Source organism: Colletotrichum lupini, chromosome 4 (genome assembly GCF_023278565.1).
Source record: "Colletotrichum lupini chromosome 4, complete sequence".
In the NCBI taxonomy this organism is placed as follows: domain Eukaryota; kingdom Fungi; phylum Ascomycota; class Sordariomycetes; order Glomerellales; family Glomerellaceae; genus Colletotrichum; species Colletotrichum lupini.
This window is the reverse complement of record NC_064677.1, coordinates 4,683,764-4,701,815: the sequence shown is the minus strand read 5'-3', so window position 1 is coordinate 4,701,815 and position 18,052 is coordinate 4,683,764. Positions and strand designations below refer to the sequence as shown.

General features: G+C 53.2%; 5 protein-coding genes and 1 non-coding gene across 6 annotated transcripts; 2 read left to right on the top strand and 4 right to left on the bottom strand.

Annotated features, from left to right (window-relative positions):
• Window positions 1–2,067: 2,067 nt before the first annotated feature.
• CLUP02_08507 (O-methyltransferase) lies at window positions 2,068–3,981 on the top strand (the record flags this gene model as incomplete). The annotated part of the gene is made up of 5 exons (XM_049287496.1): window positions 2,068–2,094; window positions 2,160–2,645; window positions 2,700–2,745; window positions 2,808–3,479; window positions 3,557–3,981. 5 exons carry the CDS (start codon window positions 2,068–2,070, stop codon window positions 3,979–3,981), a joined length of 1,656 nt encoding a protein of 551 aa, XP_049144639.1.
• Window positions 3,982–4,364: 383 nt separating this feature from the next.
• On the top strand, window positions 4,365–4,453 carry CLUP02_tRNA133. The gene has a single exon. It is a non-coding gene; the product is annotated as a tRNA-Arg (tRNA).
• Window positions 4,454–4,659: 206 nt separating this feature from the next.
• Window positions 4,660–5,662, bottom strand: CLUP02_08506 (uncharacterized protein; the record flags this gene model as incomplete). The annotated part of the gene is made up of 2 exons (XM_049287495.1): window positions 4,660–5,266; window positions 5,325–5,662. The coding sequence occupies 2 exons, from the start codon at window positions 5,660–5,662 to the stop codon at window positions 4,660–4,662; spliced, it is 945 nt and encodes a 314-aa protein (XP_049144638.1).
• Window positions 5,663–7,111: 1,449 nt separating this feature from the next.
• Window positions 7,112–8,881, bottom strand: CLUP02_08505 (uncharacterized protein; the record flags this gene model as incomplete). The annotated part of the gene is made up of 2 exons (XM_049287494.1): window positions 7,112–8,011; window positions 8,057–8,881. 2 exons carry the CDS (start codon window positions 8,879–8,881, stop codon window positions 7,112–7,114), a joined length of 1,725 nt encoding a protein of 574 aa, XP_049144637.1.
• A 3,094-nt stretch (window positions 8,882–11,975) lies between these two features.
• On the bottom strand, window positions 11,976–12,929 carry CLUP02_08504 (uncharacterized protein; the record flags this gene model as incomplete). The annotated part of the gene is made up of 1 exon (XM_049287493.1): window positions 11,976–12,929. The coding sequence occupies one exon, from the start codon at window positions 12,927–12,929 to the stop codon at window positions 11,976–11,978; it is 954 nt and encodes a 317-aa protein (XP_049144636.1).
• Window positions 12,930–13,861: 932 nt separating this feature from the next.
• CLUP02_08503 (glycosyl hydrolase family 35) lies at window positions 13,862–17,717 on the bottom strand (the record flags this gene model as incomplete). Its single annotated transcript, XM_049287492.1, has 14 exons — window positions 13,862–14,817; window positions 14,883–15,182; window positions 15,236–15,649; window positions 15,709–15,859; window positions 15,908–15,945; window positions 16,001–16,093; window positions 16,155–16,357; window positions 16,411–16,451; window positions 16,508–16,642; window positions 16,696–16,839; window positions 16,895–17,222; window positions 17,285–17,358; window positions 17,472–17,526; window positions 17,590–17,717. The coding sequence occupies 14 exons, from the start codon at window positions 17,715–17,717 to the stop codon at window positions 13,862–13,864; spliced, it is 3,060 nt and encodes a 1,019-aa protein (XP_049144635.1).
• Window positions 17,718–18,052: the final 335 nt, after the last annotated feature.

Below are 18,052 nucleotides of genomic sequence, written 5' to 3'. Positions count from 1 at the left end.
TCAGGTCTTTCCACGTTGTTGACGGGATGGAAAGACCGGGTTGTAATGGTGCTGTGCCGCACCTTCCCAACACTGTCAACTTGTCAAGCCCAATTGGAAAGTGCGCAGGACAGCCACGCTTGCCCCGTCACCGGTGTCGTGGAAGCCGCCCGTGGGAAGGTGCCCACCGCCTGTGTGGTAACGAGGCGGGGGATACCTGACTATGGTACTTCGGTAAGGTAGATGGAAGGGAAGGGACAGCCCGTTGTGGTGCACCCACACTGCAGGAAGTGAGTGACTGGCAACTGCACTCGTCTGCACCTTCCATGCTTTCCCCTCCTTGCCTTCCTCCCCGACTCGACAAAGCTCAGGTGTCACTGGTCAGTCTGCCATGCTGCCACCTGCCACGAGACGAGACGCCAGACGGGACCCGGGAGGATTGCCTTTCCTCCCTTTCCTAACCAGGAAACATCCCACACATCCCAGGCCGGCCGCCGCCTGCCATCGATCAACCGGAAACTTGACATCTGACCACGGCAACTATGCGAGAAAATGTGACCAGTCTCTTTCCCGTTCCTTCCTCTCACGTCTGTTCCGAACCCACGCCGGTCAATTGACGAACAGGTTCCCAAATCAACGGCACTGCAGAATTCCCCGTTCAACGGCGGGCGGGATTCGTCAACGAATTGATACGACGCTGCCACCGGTCAAACTACCTCACCTTACCTCTCGTCACAGTCCTTACTGCGTAGGGTCCTTAACGGCGACCACCGCTTTTGTCTGCCCTGTCCCATTTGGTTTCAATTTACCCGTTCGACTCCCGGCCGGGCCCCTGTCCGTCTCGCTGATCCCACTTCTCAGTCATCAGTCCTCACACGGCTTCGGTCTCGGTCGACATTCAACTCTGAACGGAGAGCTCATCATGACATTTGTCGACGATGCCAATTCAGAACTGCTTCGCCACGGGGGCTTACGAGCTTAACAGCCATGCAGCTTAGCTTGGGGGAAGCTTGGGACCCTGAGCGATCGTCGATGGCTCCGCGCCGGCGCATGGCCTTCGTCCGAACAGACTCTTCTAGCCGCCAGCCACTCCCAAGCTTCAAAAGCCCGACGAGTCGAGGACAAGGAGAGACTTGGACGCAAAAGGCACGCAACGCAGACGGCAATCCCAGCCCATGGCGTCGGATCCCAAAGCATGGACCGCCGCTAGCTAATGAGGTGTCGTCGCAATACTGAGCGATTCAGCGCCCATCCCAGTTCCTGTTCCGTCCAAGGCCCACGCTCGGTGAACCAAGAGTTCCATCCTCGCTGCTTCGTTCCATTTGTGTCTGGCTCTCTACCTTAGTCTCTACCTCCCGTCAGTAACGTACCTCTTTGCCTCTGCCTCTGCTCATCTACCAAGTAGTACTCTGGGTCCCCTAGGTACCTTACCTTACCTTCCCAGTACCCATCGCCCAATGCCGTCCGTCGTATTAAACTGGGATGTATCCCTCCTTGCCGTCCCCTTGGGTCGCTCTGGTGTTTTGATGAGAGTTTTCGATTGTTTCCCCCCAAACTTCTCGGCGCTCACAAACTCATCGCCGCAAACTCACTGCAAACTTGTTTACCAGACAAACCGATTAGACCTCGATTTCCCGTGTCCGTACTTCACAGCCATTGGCGAACTTGGTATAAAGCCGTCACCGTTTCTTTTGCATGCCAGCTGGCCCTGATTTGTGTCAGTCGAGACCGAGTCCGTGTCCTCGGGTCCCTCTGTGTCACAATCGTTCCGAGCGTCGCCGCAACCCTGTCTGTCACCTCTATCCGCGAATTTGTCGCCCAACCTATTTCAGAGGATCGCGGGAATCGACTCCCGTGTAGTTCTGAGGCATTTGGAAGGTGTGTACAAGTGCCTTTCTTACCATCTTCTTCCCTCATATCGAATGCATCTCCAAAGTAGCCTCCCGAATAGTCCTTGCCCCCATATCTTGTTGCCCCGCAGCTTCATCGTCTGGCGCGTCCCTTCACCATGTACCTGCCTTAGCCCAATCTAGCTCAATCTCAAGCTCGAGCACAGAGGGCTAATGAAGGCGGAGTCTGCGATCAACGATGCTAGTGCTCCTGTATCTCAAGCGGGTGAACCGCCCCCTTTCCTGGCGCAAGCAATTCCCTTCACCCATGCTAACTAGAAAAGCACAAAGTCCTCGCGACACCCGCAGACCATCAACATCTTCGTTCTGACTGCCACCGCAAAGATGAACAAATTCAAGTTTAGCAACTGGCTGGGTACCAGCCCGTCACCCACCGCCGCAGAGGTTGAGCAGAAGAAGCAAAACCGACGATCATTCACCCCATTCATTACTCGTTCTGCCGCCAAACCCAGAGACGATGTCCCCAATGGAGCGCCGATTGCAAAGCCCGCGCCTGTCGCCTCGGAGAAGCCTACGTACTCGCCGTCGAGGTTAACGGAGCTTGCTAAGAAGATTGCATCCGAAACAGAGAAGCTGGAGAGGTACATGCAAGAGAACAATCTTCCAATGCCTTCCTTGGATCCAAATGGCCCCGGCGACTTTCCCAAGCTTCCCGAGGACATCCAAAAGAGTCGTATGGAGATTATCTTTGCGACGAGAGAGCTCGAAGCATTGGCTCACGGCCCGAGAGAGGACGTTCGGTGGAAGACGTGGAGTGTGAGTAGAGAGGTCTGGAAAATGGTAAAGGTCGTAAGCTGATTAGTTGGACAGTTTCAAGACAGTCTGAGCCTTCAGCTTGTCAACCACTTCGGCATCGGTAAGCCCAAGACTGCGGAGCTGGGAGGTTTCTCTACCGTACCCGAGACTAACATTTCCTAGCCAAGCTCGTACCCATCGACGGCACTATCACACTGGCAGAGCTCCAAACCAAGACGACACTGGATCCCGTTAACCTTGCCCGTGTCCTGCGTCATGTCATGACAAACCGTATCTTCCGCGAGCCGTCCCATGGAGTGATTGCGCATACCGCGGCATCACGCCTCCTGGCCGAAGACCAAGCTCTTCAGGATTGGGTGGGCTACAACCTCGAGGACAACTTCCCAGCGTCTGCGCACGTTTTGCAGGCTCTCAAGGCCTACCCAGAAGCCACGTCCCTCACACGAACCGGCTTCAACTTTGCATTCGACACCGTAGATAAGGAGCCAATGTTTGTCACCTTTGGCAAGGACCCTCCTCGCGCCAAGCGATTCGGCGGTGCCATGCTTAGCTTGACAGGCGGAGAGGGCTACGAGGTCAGGCATCTCGTCGACTCGTACGATTTCGAAGAGATTGACGCCAGGGGAGGAACCATGGTCGACATTGGCGGCAGCCATGGGTTCGTGTCGATCGATCTGGCCAAGAGGTGGAAGAACATGAAGTTTGTGGTTCAGGACCTCCCCAAGACTGTGGATTCGGCGCCAAGCCCGTTGTGTGACGACGCTCAGGTTGCAGAGCGCGTTCAGCTCATGGCGCACGACTTTTTCAAGGAGCAGACCGTCAAAGATGCCGATGGTGAGTTCTTTGTCTCTATCTTTTCCCAGGATTGCGTTGTGGGGAACGCCCCAAGTCTGACTGAGCCGCACAAACAGTCTACTTTTTCCGCTGGATCATGCACAATTACTCGACGCCCTACGCCATTTCCATCCTCAAGAACCTCGTTCCGGCACTGAAACCAGGCGCCAGGGTAGTCATCAAGGACCACTGCCTCCGCGAGGCTGGACAGGAGACGCCCTGGGACGAGCGCATCATCCGCAGCATGGACATGGTGATGCTGGCGGTGCTCAACGCACAGGAGCGCAACGAGGACGAGTACCGCGAGCTCTTTAGGGCCGCGGACGAGCGGTTTGTGTTTAAAGGCGTGATGAGGCCCCCGGGCTGCAGGATGAGCATCATTGAAGCGGTGTGGGCTCCCGAGGCGGAGAGCGAGGGCGATGGCGAAGGTGGCAGGATTGAGGCAGATGCCCAGACGGACGCGGGGTCCGCTGACTCTGCTGTTGTTGTGGAGGTGAAGTGATTGCGATTGCGATGCGATTGCGATGCGATGCAGTGTATTCCTACCTTACCTTTGCCCGGATGCGCGGGCCTCCCCTCCTGTGTGCGATACCCAGTTCGTTTGTTAGATTTGTTTGTTTAGATTTCTCTTTCTGTCACAAAGATCCCCGATATGATCGATCTCGGGGATCTAATTTTAATGCCTGCACAAACAAACAAAAAAGCAATATGCGAGATCTTTGTCTACAAAGTAGTGTTTGTGTTGTATTCAACTATGTTTGTCGAGGGATCGGGAGATCAAACCCCACATCGTGGGGCAGCTTCCACTCCTTCGGAGAGCAGAGTCCCCACCAGAATGAGGTACATAGATTGCTTGCTGCGCTATCTTTGTCATCAGTCAGCGTTGGCCTGCTGGCGAAATGGCATCGCGTCACATTTCGGCTTCTGCCTTATTCATACTGTGAAGATTGTAGGTTCGATCCCTACGTAGGTCGCATCAACTTCATTTTTGCATTTTCCGTGGCCTCATCATGAGGTCGTTATTGAGTTGAGGATAGCGATTTGAACATGTTTATTTCGATTTTGGGGTACTCCAATACATGGTCTGGGTAACATCTGATCCTTTGAACTCAAATTTGGGATGGAATGAAACTCAAGCCCACCAAGTACCCTAGACCACCACCAACACCACCTGACTTGTTTATGCCTTCCAATACTTCTCCAACATCTCCCTCGCAGTCAAAGGCTTAATCTCTGGAAACAGCTCATTCAACGACCCCTTCCCACCCTCGACTTTGCCCAACCCAGTCGCCATCCACAGCTCAAAAATCGACAGGAACCACTGCAACCTCTCCTTGGGGAACTGCGCATACGACGCCTTGTGGCCGGGCAACTCTGAAATCTCAGACCTCTTCAACTTCTCCACGTCATCGTAGACCACACTGAACTTTTCACCCTTGATTTCCTCGGCCAGCTTGACGAATTCGTTAAAGGTGAGTTCGTCGCCCACGATGCGGAGTTCGTGGTCCGCGGGCCAGGTGGGGAGGTCCAGCGCCGCGACGACGTAGCGCGCCACGTCAAAGGTGTATGTGAATGTCACGGGGGTGTTGCCGTCGCCTGGGATTGCGGCGGCGGCGTGGGCGATGTCGAGAACGATCGTGCTGTGCGGGTGGTGGGATTTGAGAGCGGGGGGAGCAAAGTATTCGAGAAAGGTGCCGTTGTGGACGGCGGCGTATTCGAGGTTTGTGTTGGAGAGGGCGCGGAGGGAGGTGAAGTAGTGTTCTAGGGGCGGGAGGAGGGCGACGCCGCTGTGATGGTTTGTTAGTTCACCGTTACGAAAGCACGATGTTTGATGAGTAAGCTCACTCTTCTGGATACCGCATCGCGAACGAGCTGGGGATGAACCGCTTCGTCGCGGACGACAGGTCGGCCGCCTTGATGAGGTTCAGCTGCGACGTCGCGAGGGACGTGGCGGTGATGCCGAACGCGCTGATGACGGTGTGGATGTCGTGTTCTTCGAGGAACGTCTTGAGAGCGTCGACGTTGGAGTAGTCTACCTCGAACGTCGGTGCCAGGGGAGCCTCCTCTGGATTGGGGGCCTTGCGGGAGAGGATGAAGGCTTGGTGTTTTGTCTGCGTGGATAGGACTTCGATGAGCGTGCGGCCTACGGCGCCGGTGCCGCCTGCGATTGCGACGTTGACCATTGTTGTGAGTTTGGTGGCGCTTGGAGGAGTGTATGGGTTTATGGAGCTGTTATGAGGTTTTAGAGGGAGTTGGTGATGTTGGACTTATATCTCGAGAGAGTGCCTCGATCTTCTTTCCGGTGACATTATCATGGCATGATTTCGAATATGTAAATCAGTGATCTGCTCACGGTGTTAACGGACGTAAAGCACGTTTGACGTAGTTTGCTGACATTTCCCCAGAATCGTCGGTTATAAGACGTGTTGAGCACCCCGTTGACGATTTGACTCCATTTTCTCGGCGGCCGCGGACAGCTTGAATACATTTGTTTTCGCGGGGGGCGTTGAGGGGCGTTTCTTTTGGTCCGGTTGGCTCTTTGCTGTGAGCCCGAGCCCGGGTCCGATCTGACGGAATTGTGGGCATGTTGTTTCGCCGAAAACCTGCCTATTCTGGGTGCGAGCGGGCGGGATGTGGGCGGCTTAGGAGAGCCGCTTTTGAACTACCTGCCATGTTTTGGAAATGAACGATGTGCGTGATTGAGAAAATGGCGATAATAGAATTTTGGAGTTTCTGGAATATTGGGAGGCTTCGAGGATGGGGAACGGAATTGCTTCAGGTGATTGCTACCGACTCTTTTTTCTAAACGGCCCTTAGAAACGAGGGGTAAGGAAAGAGAAGAGGCTCTATCTTCCCTTTCCTTCCTGCCACAAGCGTCGAGAGGAATGCGTCTGAGGAGTTATGAAGGAGCTATAGGCGTGGTCTCAGCTTCCTCACCCGCAGCGATCCCACACTTTTGATTTGAGCCCCCCAAGGCGAGAATTTCCCTGCTTCTTTGTTCCCGATTAGTACAGTACGGAAGGTAGATGAAGAGCTTGCTGCAGGAGGACAGGACCATTGGGGCGGAGGAGCTTCCCACTCCCCCGTCTGCTTTCTTCCTTCTACACGATAGCTTCATTTGGAGTGTCATCAAGTCCCTACAGCGCGAACCGTCAGACGACGACATCCGATGCCTGGAATTAACTGTGACAAGCTGCTCCCAGATCTCTTTGTCGCGAGGAGATGTGGGCCGGGGTGGAGGCTCCGAAGCCAGAAGAGGCACCAGCAATGGGCAGCAGATCGTGAAACATCACGGAGCTTGGTCACGGTCACAAGCACATGGTTCCTCATGGTGAAACGCAATGGTTCTTTTCTCTGATGTAAAGGCAGGCCCCCAGAACCAGAACCTGACCCTCACCGGCCAGGCTCCGGCTCCGAGAGCCCGCAAACACGCAAACACCCCCCTTTCCCCTCCCCTCCCCCTTCCTTCCCCTCCTCCCCCTAGTATCCATCGCGCAGACACCTCCCCGACGATACCTAGCTAGCTGTAATAGCTGCTAGGTATCGCCGGTGGTGTCTGCAGGGAATAGGCCGAGGCCCAGGACAAGAAGGCCATGGTGGTGGTGGCGGCGGCGGTGGTGTGACGAAGCCTCTTAAGCACCGAGGCGCTCCTTGACGGCGGTGGCGGCGATCTCCCAGAAGATTCTCTCCATCCGACCGTCGTCGGTCAAGTCCTCCGGATCGAGGATCTCCTCGAGATCGAAGGGCTCGAGGAGGTAGGGACCGTAGTCCTTGTCCGAGTCGCGATGGAAGATGATCCGAACCGAGAGGATCGCCTTATCGTCCTCCTCGTTGTTTCCATCCGGCTCCGTAGCGACGACCATCTCATCCGACTGAGTCTCGTACACCTTCTGCACCTCGAGACGGAAGGTCTCCTCGACCATCTCCTCGGCATTCTCACGGTCGTAGTCGACAAAGACGCGGTTGGTGGCGACGTTGTAGTTGACAACGTAGTTGTTGCTGTCGCCCTTCCACTCATTCTCAAGGCCACGGAAGATCACGGTGATCTGGTTGATGTTGGGGTACTTGAGCTGGCTCACGTCGATGCTGGCGACGGGCTTCTTGTTGAGGAAGTTGTGGTAGAGAAGCGGGTAGTCGTGTCCGTCGGTCCAACCGCGGAAATCTTCCATCACGATGCGCACCATCTTGAGCTGTGAGTTGATTTCGTGTCCAAGGTTGGGATTGATGAAGCTGGGATAGAAGGCGGGGCCGGGAATGTCGGTCTTATAGCCAAGAGAAACCTCATCGGTACGAGGGTTGATATAGATACAATCAACACCGGGAGCAAGGAAAGCCGCCTCGGCAAACTCGTAGTCCTGCATATCGACAGGGTCAATGAGATCAGGATGGTAGACAATGGGATCGTTGGGATGCTTGTCAATGCGAGTGTAGGCCTTGAGAAAGGCGTGGAAGGCCTCTTTGTTGACGAAGGCAAAGGCAGGGTAGCCAGGGCGGCGCGCATGGGCGTCCGCGTTCGGACCGATACCGACAAGCTGGCCAGAAGACTCGGCGACCATCTCCTAGATGACCGAACGGACTGCAAGCGGGAGGCGGTGGAGGCTGGTAGTGCTGGGAGTGATGTCGGACGAGTTGTCGGCAGCCAAGGGGGAAGACGTGATCTCAATGATGGCGTCGGAAGCGTTGTCGGCGATGGCAACGTTGGAAGAGCTGTCGACCGAAGGGGAAGACATAATCTCAATGACTGCATCAGGAGAGTCGCCGGCGATGGCAATGTCGGAGGAGTTGTCAACTGAGGGAGAAGACACGACCGAGATGACACCGTCTGCCAAGTTGTTGGCGGTGGCCAAGTTGGGCGAATTGCCAGTCGACGGAGAGGAAGCGATCTCAATGACGACATCAGAAAGGTTGTCGGGGATGGCCATGTTGGAAGTGTTGCCAATTGAAGGAGATGACATGTTCGAGATGACAGTATCCTCAAGGCTGTCGATGGTGGCGATGTTGGTTGAGATCTCAACCGCAGGGGAAGACATGGTCTCCATGACCACGTCAGATTGCTCATTGGTAGCGACCGCGTCAGACGAGTTGCCAACCATGGGAGAGGACATGGCATCAATGGCAATGTCGGAGTGGTTGTCGAAGGTGACGTTGTTGGACGAAGTACCATCTGCAGGGGAAGACGCGGTCTCCATGACAGCGTCGGTAGGCTTGTCAGCGGCGACAGCGTTAGACGAGTTGTTGGTCGAGGGAGAGGTCATGACGGCGTCAGTGGGCTTGTCAGCAGACTTGTCGGCAGCAACGTTAGACGAATTGCCAAGCGAGGGTGAAGACATGGTCTCAACGACGATGTCAGGAGGATCGTCGGCAGGGGGATTGTTGGACGCAAGGGAAGTTTGCTGAGCCATCGTCGATTGTTTGGTAGACTGTGATGATGGAAGCTCTTGGTGTCCCTGAGGTGTGGGAAGGAAGAGATTTTTGGAAAGAAGGGGGCTCAGTGGGAACCCAGGAGTAGATTTCAAAAGATATCCCTAGGGATGTCACATGATCAAAGTGCTTGCTTAGTCGTGATGGCCTCCCGTCTGGTGTTGAGAAAGGTGCTTTGAAGCGGGAACTATCATCATCGTGAGGTTGGGCGGGCAGCTTTGTTGTGAGGTGCTCTCGCCCTTGATGTGGCGGTTGCTTGCTGATGAGATTGTCGGGTGGAATGGCTCCTCGTCCGGCGTTCAGACGATCACTTTCAGACGGATTCATACCTTTGACGAGAAGGTGTTCGGACGAGTGAGATCCGGTGCTGCTCTTGGCTATGGCTAAATAGAGTCATCCTCGATCAATCTCATCCTTGGTCTGAGAATAGCTTCGTCTGAGAGCAGCTTCGGTCCAGGTCCATACCCGAAATGAACTTATCAGCATTGGATCACGCATTCATCTTCGCAAGATTTCTTCCAAAAGGCATGCCAGGTTGTTGTAAACTCGACAAAGAACCTCAAAAGACAGACTTGGGAGGGGGAACTTTGTCAATGAGGTAAAGCACTGACAAGGGAACGCAAACAATCCAAGGAAATTTCAAAGTCTTTTGAACCTTTCAGTATTTCTCGTCCTTTGTAAACATATCCCTTCTCTGCCAGTTCTCTTACAGACTCATATATTGGTAGTCGATCCAAGCGGAATTGGGAGTCATCGGTTGAATAACACTGGTGGGGTGGGCAATGGATATAATATAATATGAGAGAGCTTGATAGAAGGCGTGTTGCTACATCTCAATGAGCAAACATGAAGGGTTTCTCTTCGGCCTCAAATCGAATGGAGGATCCGACACCACGTTTGAAGACATTTGCCAACCGGAAGAGAAACAAAATTTGCAAGCTCGTGTCGGCTTACGATACGACAGTTGGGAAAACATTTTAGGGTCTTATTCGACTGGGATAAGAACATACTTTCACAAGCTAGGTCAAGAGACGGCGTGATAGTTGAGTGACGAAGCAGAGCGAGAGTAGGAGCATAGAGGCATCTGCCCTCCTTTCCGGAGAGAGCCTCGATCTCAGCTCTGAAGCCTTGAAAAACTGGACAATTGATTTAAAAACGAGCTTCTCTCAGTTTAGCCATCAGATATAAAGTCAAGACCATTCGTGCCAAAATCTCATAACGAGTGGGAGGAGTTGGTGGAGGAGGAGGAGGCGATCCTAAGGGGTTCACTTCTGGGGGAAATCGGGTCATCGGTCTCCCTGTAGCATCTACGTAGCAACGAGGTCACAAATAACGCAGGAGGATCCATACCAGAATCGATTCAATAGAAAAGAGCTTTGGAGTCCTCCCAGGACATGCTCAGTAGTAGTAATGTGAAGGCTTATCTACTAAAACGCTGACTCTGAAAGTCCCTTGCGTACACACACGTCTTGCTTCCTAACAGACCGAAAGTATCCGCGAAGGCGTTCACGACACCAATCACCCCTAACTTTCGCCCAGGCGCATCGAGACATATTCCGTAGCAATTTTCCAAGCAAGGTGCATCTTGTGGAATCCATTAACGGGTAACTAGGCGTCAGTGATCCAATCAAGATTGCTGTCGCGAAAGATGTCGATTCGGATACCAAAACTCTCATTCGAGTTGACCCTGAAGTGATCGTCAGAAGTACGATCGTTCGGCCATATACCTCCGAAATGCTCACTGTGAGAGTTAAATCGCGATGACAATAAAGCTCGTTGGTTGGCAATACGTAGCGAAAATGAACTCCTATGCCAAGCATCGACCATGCTGTCAGACCATGGTGCGCGATTATTGGTATTGGAATGCAGAGCAGAGAAACCAGGTGGATGACCTTGAGACATGGGAACTGAAGACTGGGAAGTGGAATGGGCCCCGCTGAGTAGGTACTGTTGAAAGGGCTGTAAGGATGGAGGTTTTCGCCTCTATCAAGTCTTCAGTTTAATATTCGCTGCAGGAAGCAGGTGTCGTGTAAACGCACTTTTCGAAGCCGCTTTTTGATATAGCCCGGGAAGGTTGGCGATGTAGTAAAGTCCCCCAAGTCGCCAACTTTTCACGCCAGTGATGGCTGGCGAGCGCAAATCGGAAACCCCCTAGCCTGTCGACAATCGTACCGAGAAAGAGGGTGTCAACAGCAGGATTGAGGTAGACATGGTTTTTGACAAGCCAAGCAAAGGAAGCATGCCCGTAGACTCGCTGATCAGCCGAATGTACATGCCCAAGAAAATTTTGCGGCTTTCTCGATGAATAGCGGACATGGCGGGCAGACGACTTCTTCGAGCAAGCTAGTCACTCGGGCTACGACCACGAGTCGGTCTTCGAGGGCCTCGCGCCGTACTATGCGTCTGATTTCCTTCGGTAAAAGTTTGAAGATTTCGGATTCGACAAGTTAGGACATGATAAGCTGCTTTGAGTATTTTTTGCTGTGATGCGTGATGATGTGGCGATGAGACAAATGGTATTTCGAGTAGACTGGTATATTGGGGAGAAGAATTGCAATGATAGATGCTGGCGATCAGAGCCACGAAGGAAATATGAGCGCTGCCTCGCTTTCTTGTTGCTCTTACCCAAAATTCCCTTCGGTCAAAGATGTCTGCCTGCCTTGCCTGAAGAGATACTACCTTCTCATGTTCGGGGAGCTATGTATCGCCGCTTCCTTTGGATATGAATAGCCGCTTGCCGTGCGAGTCATCGGCACTACCAAGACACTTGTTCTTCGTAACGCCCTTTCAGTATGAGGTCGCTTTATATAAATGGCTAAAAGAGTGATGAAGATGGACGCAACTGAAGATTGAATGAATTCTTGTTGGAGAGATCCGAATATCTAATGATGCCTTGGCCGCAGTTCCCTTGCGCGCCTATAGAAGCTGAAGCGCTCCCAGTGATCCATAAACTGATCCCTATTATTCGCAAATCGCCCACGAGGCTTGCCGCAAATGTGCCTCTTCCCCAAATACCTCAACTCCAAAATCCAATGAACTCCTTTGCCTGTGCCGAGCAACCGCTCACGAATCATTTCAAGCACCTCCATCGCGTCTCAGCTTGGGACCAACGATGACCCTTACGCCCTGCTTTCTATTCTTCTTCCGGGGCTTCGATACACCTCCACCAACCAACTCTTCATCGTTACCTTCACCGTTGTCTCCATCCTCGTCGTGGGAGTTCTTACGTTTCTTCGAAGCTTTCTTCTCCTTGGCTTCCTCAATGCTCTCCTTCTTGCTCTCCAGGGCCTTGCGAGCGCGCGTCTCCCAGAAGCCCCTGGGGTCAATCTTGGCCTTGTCACTTGGCCAGTTGTATCTGCGTTGGATGCTTGTCTCCGGGATAGAGTGCTCAACAAGAAACTCTTCCCCGAAGCAGACACCAGCCTTTTTTTCCTTGTTCAATCGGCGAAGCAAGGCTTTCGAATCCCACAGTCTCTGCGTGTTGTGGTTCCAGTCTGCGCTAGTGGTCTCGAATACCAGGATCGCAATGTTAGAGAATCCTTGGTCCTCATATGCGACAGCGAATTCCACAGCTCTTGCGCGGCTGCTGGTAGCTGAGAGGAAGGGACTCGGTTCACGACAGTTCCCGCGTAGATGCTTCCTCAAGTGAATGTGTAGGAAGATTGGGTCGCTTCCCCGTCCCAGACGAGACTTGATGCCCTGGTGAGGTTGCCCACCATGAATTGTTCGGTAAAGTTGCTCCGGGCGCTCATTTCCACCCACGGTCGAGACTTTTTGTGTGATTGAAAGTAGGGCAGTGCCATTCACGCAACCAGTGTTGCGAGATTGCTGAATGATGTCTAGGTATCCGGGAAATTGGTTTCTGAGAACTGAGACGTAGTCAGGAAGCACTCGGAGAACCCAGGGAATGTTGTGGGTCGTGTTTTTCGTGAGCCAGGCTTTGACGTTGCTGGAGTCGTTGTCAGCGATCTTCTCACTTGTGAGCTTGTATCGCGCCACCACAAGCTCTTGGCTGGGGACATGAGCCATTATTGGGGATGGAAGCAGCTTCTTGCAGCTCAAAAAGCTGAAATTCGAGAAAATAATTGCAGGCTTTGAGCGATATGTGGCAGTGAATATTCTGTGAAAAGAGTATGGTAAAGATGAAGTTTGATAAGTGTATCAAGATATAATCACGAAAAACCGCGATACTATCGTGGCATTCTTGACTGGTGATGGTGAGGTTGAAGTTGGAAGTGAGGAAGATCTTGAGAAGAGAATTCATGAAGAGATTTTATAGAGCCTCGAGTGAGTTCTGAGTCCATCTGTAGGGAAGGAACCGAAGGGGGGAGAGGATCAAGAAGAAGGAGTTGACCTCGTGAGGTGCTCTTTCCCCCTCAGAATACTATTTGAAAGAACAAAATTCTCGAATTCTCCAGTGGAAGGGCTATGTGGGACGGCGGTGCTTGCCTGGTGGTTCTGTGCGGATGTTCTGCACCTGAAATGCCAACTCATGCAAACACTATACCAACTCTTCATCAACCAGTTTGTGGTTTCGTCCTGTGAGCTGAAACGCTCAATCTATGACAAGAGATCTCGATTGATAGATCACACTGCTGCAATTATCGTGAGTGATAGGAACTCTCTGAAAGTAGCTACCTTCGTCATCATGGATGGTCCTTTCGACAAAGAGCGTATCTGAAGCCTTGTGATGCGACACGACGCTGCGGAAATTGAGTAGGGAAATTCAACTACTGAGACGGCCCTAGGCTTCAAGTGAGGGTCATCCAAATTTCGGCTGTCATTCAAGGTGAATGTTGAGAATACATATTGGCAGCTGGCGCTGGGCGCTCGATCGCCCGCTTGTCCGCCCACCCACCGTTTTCAAAAGTTCGAAATCGCGCGGAAATGGAGGCTACTTGGTTCACTTTCGAGTCTTATATTTCTCATATCCTATGACATGAACCTAATATTCAGGATATCTAGGCAAACGCCGAACGGCTCTCATCCCAGTCAGGTCTCAAAGACTTGCTGTCGAAGCTCATATCGAAGCTAGAAGTGTGGACGTAATCCGCCTGCCACTCAACATTCAGCGCAACACCCTCCGCAGCCTGACTCCAAACAGTTACAGCGATCGTGTTATCTCCGTTGTAGTTGAGAATACCTGTGGGGACAGGGAACTGAACCTGGTTGCCGATGTACGGGTTGAAGCGACCGTACTGGTATCCGTTGACGAACAGAAGTGCGCGAAGGCGGTTCGTATCGTCAGTAGCTGCAGTAAGGCGGAACGAAATAGAGACATCGAGGCCGGCGGGAACGTCGAGTGGGACAACGGTGCGGAAGACGCGGATGCCGGCGTCAGGAACGGAAAGAGATCCGTTAGCAGAGTCAAAGGACTCCCAGTCTGCGTCGGGGTAGCCGGGCAGATGGGCACCAACGCGCTCGGCGTACAGACCTCCTTCGTTGATAGGACCGCGAACGGGGTCAATGAGGTCGTTACGGCCAGCGGTGCCGGCAATCTTCCACTCGGAGAACTTGTAGTTCGCGGCGTCGGGGCCGAGGAGAGTCGCGTTGGTGATACCGCGGGGCGCGAGCGCCGCCTCACGCAGGTCGTGGCCCGAGTTATCCATGATGACGACGAGGACATTGTCGCCGGTCTTGGAGAGAGTCGCGTTCTCAAAGGAGAACGAGCTGGCGTCTGCTCCCAGGTAGGAGAGGCCGAGGTAGGAGCCGACGTACTCGGAGTTGAGCCAGACGGAGTAGCCGAAGGCCAGACCGCCGGTGACGTTGAGGAAGACGCCAGTCGGGGCGGACTCGGAGGTCGGGAAGGTTGCGCGGTAGATGTGGTTTCCGACGTGGATGTCGTACTCGTCTACGTAGAGGACGGGATTGTTTGAGGCGGGCTTGACGGTGTTGGAGGTGTTTGTCTTGGTGGCAGCTGGAAGTTTGTTAGACCATTTTCCCTCTTTATCGACACGACAAGATGTAACAGGTATCACTTACCAACCCAGCTGTCAGAGGTGGCTTCGTAATCAGTAGCGATCTCAGGCAAGCTGTCGTGAACCTTCCAAGGGCCGAGTGCGGGGACCTCGAACTTGGCAGGGCCCTCGATCTTGGCGGTGAAGACGTTACCCTCTCTCGAGAGGAGCTCGAGCTTCTTGCCGTTCCAGGTGATGCCGCAGATGGACTCGGAGGCAAAGACGGTGATGGTGGTCTCCTGGTCTGCGTCTCCAGAGAGCGCCAAGCTACGGCCAGTCTCGTTGAAGGCAGCGTGGCGGACGAGATACGGCCCCTGAACAAAGACTGCGCGAGTTTGTCAGTAAAATTGGAATCGATGCGTCAATAAACAAACTCACCAGTCTTGTTGGCCGGCGCAAAGGGGTCGTTGTCAAGCACAGGTACCCAGAAGAGGTACGCGGCGCTGCGGTCGAGCAGGACGGCGCGGGAGCCATCTCCGAGGTCGACAAGCGTAATGCCCTTCTTCTGCGTGTATGCGATGGTGACGTTGCTCTCGCCAGGGTAGACGTTGAAGTCAGCGACGTTGCCGTCGCCGATGAGCTTGGCAGAGTTGGCGCCAGTGACTGTGAACTCGCCAGCCTCGCCCTCAGGAAGCCAAAGGGCAATAACCTCTTGACCGTCGAGAATGGTGTAGCTGAGAACCTCGGCGGTGGAGTATAGGAGGGTCTTCTCGCCAAATCTGAAGTCGGTAACAAGGACCTTGGCTTGGTGGCCGTTGATGGCGATCGAGCTGCCGTGCTGGGGGATGGTGACTTGAGTCAAGTCAGCATTTGATACGCAGAATTTGATGTTAGGTAGAAGGAAGACTTACGAGCACCCTGAGAGGTGTTGACAGAGAGCTTGAAAGCCTCGTTGGTGTTGGAAGGGGAGTATGCGTGACGGGCAATGTAGAACGCCGCGTTGTTGTCGACATTGCGGAGCTCAGACACGGTGATGGCTGAGTTGGTGGTGTATCCAGTGCCCTAGGGCACGTCAGAATCTCACCTTACTTGCATCACTGCTTCACTTACGTTTCCGACTCTCTCAGTCTTTGTCAGATCCTTGGCCACTACGCAAACGTTAGAATTCATCTTGCATCCTTCAGAGGCGAACAATCTACGAACCTCTGGTGAACAGAGTCAAAAGCTTTGTCTCGTGGAACTTGCTGCCGATGATTCTGTTCTCGGATACCGGAGAAGAGTAGTCGTAACTCGAAGCTGGCGTTGAATTAGCATGAGTCGATCTCACACATACCATACGATGGCGACATGGACTTACCAACAACGGGACAAGCGAGCCAGCCCCAATTGGTTCCACCGAACATCATGTAAAGGGAGATTGCGGTGACTCTCTGGTAGATGAGATCGCGGTAGAAGATGTTGGCGAAATCAGCACCAATGTCACTGGGACAGCCGCCCTCGGGTCCGCCCCAGGGGTTGTAGGAACCGCCCTGGAACTCTGGAAGGAAGTTGGGTTGCGACCTGTAAGATGATTAGAATTCTGATTTGAGCGTGTTTCAACTTGGAATACTTACGGCGACTGAACTGTAAAGTAGGAGTAGTAATCTTGGGTCAGCTGCAAGTGAATTTATTAGCACGACACAGTAGTTGTGGTGGATTTGAGATACTCACGTAGGGGATATAAGCTCCGTTCGTGCCGGTGCACTCGCTCAAGTTGCAGCTCCAGCACGAAGGGTAGCTGTCGACACCAACGACATCGACGTTTCCAGTAGCATTGGAAAAGTCTTTGGACCATGAAAAGCCGCGCTAGATGGTGTCAGAAAGTGGGAGCACACAATTCTTCGAACAGATCCACTTACCATGTTGGGGGCGTTGTGAGAGAGGGGCACGTCGATTCCATTCTCCCGGGCGCTGTCCTGAAGAAGCTGCATGTAGTTGGCGATGGGCGGGTTCAGGACTCTCTTAGCAATATCCTTCCACTGTCCGTTGAGTTCGTTCTCGATCTGTGCTTCCACTTAGCAAACACGCTTTCGTAAGTTCTTGAGGATCATCGCATACCTGGAACATGATAACGTTTCCGCCGTTGGTGATCAGATGAGACTTGATGATCTTGGAAATCTCCGACCAGAAGGGGGTCCATGCCGCAGTGTATCTCTCGTCGTCGTTTCTCAGAGAACCGTAAGCGCCAGTGGTGGCCCAGAGAGGGAAGCCGCCGGCGTTAGTCTCGGCGTTGACGTAGGGTCCAGGTCTGATGATGAGGTAGATGCCGAGTTCCTTGGCGACGGTCATGATGGAGGTGAAGTTGTGAGCGCCGGTGTCAAAGTCCAAGACACCAGGCGTGGGGTTGTGGTAGCCCCAGTGGTTGTAGATGGAGAAGGCATTGAAGCTGTCGTCTGTGTGTTAGCCACGAAACGAACTTTTCCACTCCAGAGGGGAACTGTATCTTACCCAGCCGCCTTGACCTTTTCGAGGAGATCTCGCCAAAGTTCGGGACTTAAAGATGTGTCAGTAAACTTAGTACACTGTCGATGATGTTGAGTTGGATCACGAACACAGGGATACGCCAGTAGTGGAACTGCACTTGTTAGCGAGATGATCTCAACATGACATACGGGGAAGGAATCAGTTGCCATACCTCGCCAGAGAAGACGAAGAGTCTCTCTCCGTTCACAATGTAGCTGTGGTGGTCCCTGCGTAGAGTTCAGTCAGTATAAGACCAATGTTGTATCCGTTAACAAACTATGGGAATCTACCATTGGACGACCTCATTGAGACCGTTGTCATGAATCGGCCAGTCAACATCTTGAGCTAAGGCGCTCTGCGAACCACAAAGCGACGCGGCAAGCCAAAGAAGGCCGCCGGCTTTCAGACCAAACCTCATCGTGGCGTTCCTTTTTGACTATGGCTGAAACTTGACAGATGCAACACGATAGCCGAAAAAAGAGTTAAAAAGCCAACAGCCAATCGACAAACCGCGCGCGCAAGAGGAAGCCATCGCGTCTTCTTTAAAGGGCATCCTACTACCCTTCCCTGCCAACACCGGCCCCCCGGTCCCATCCGTTGTACCCCGGCGCAGCGTAGCATCCGGACAAACGTGCTCGGTGTTGATCGAACCGACAACTGCGGGGAATCGTGAGGGGGGAACCGGGGGGCAAAGAACTGGAGAAGACGATTTACGCAGTAGACGATCAACCACCCCCGGCCGCAACCCCCGCG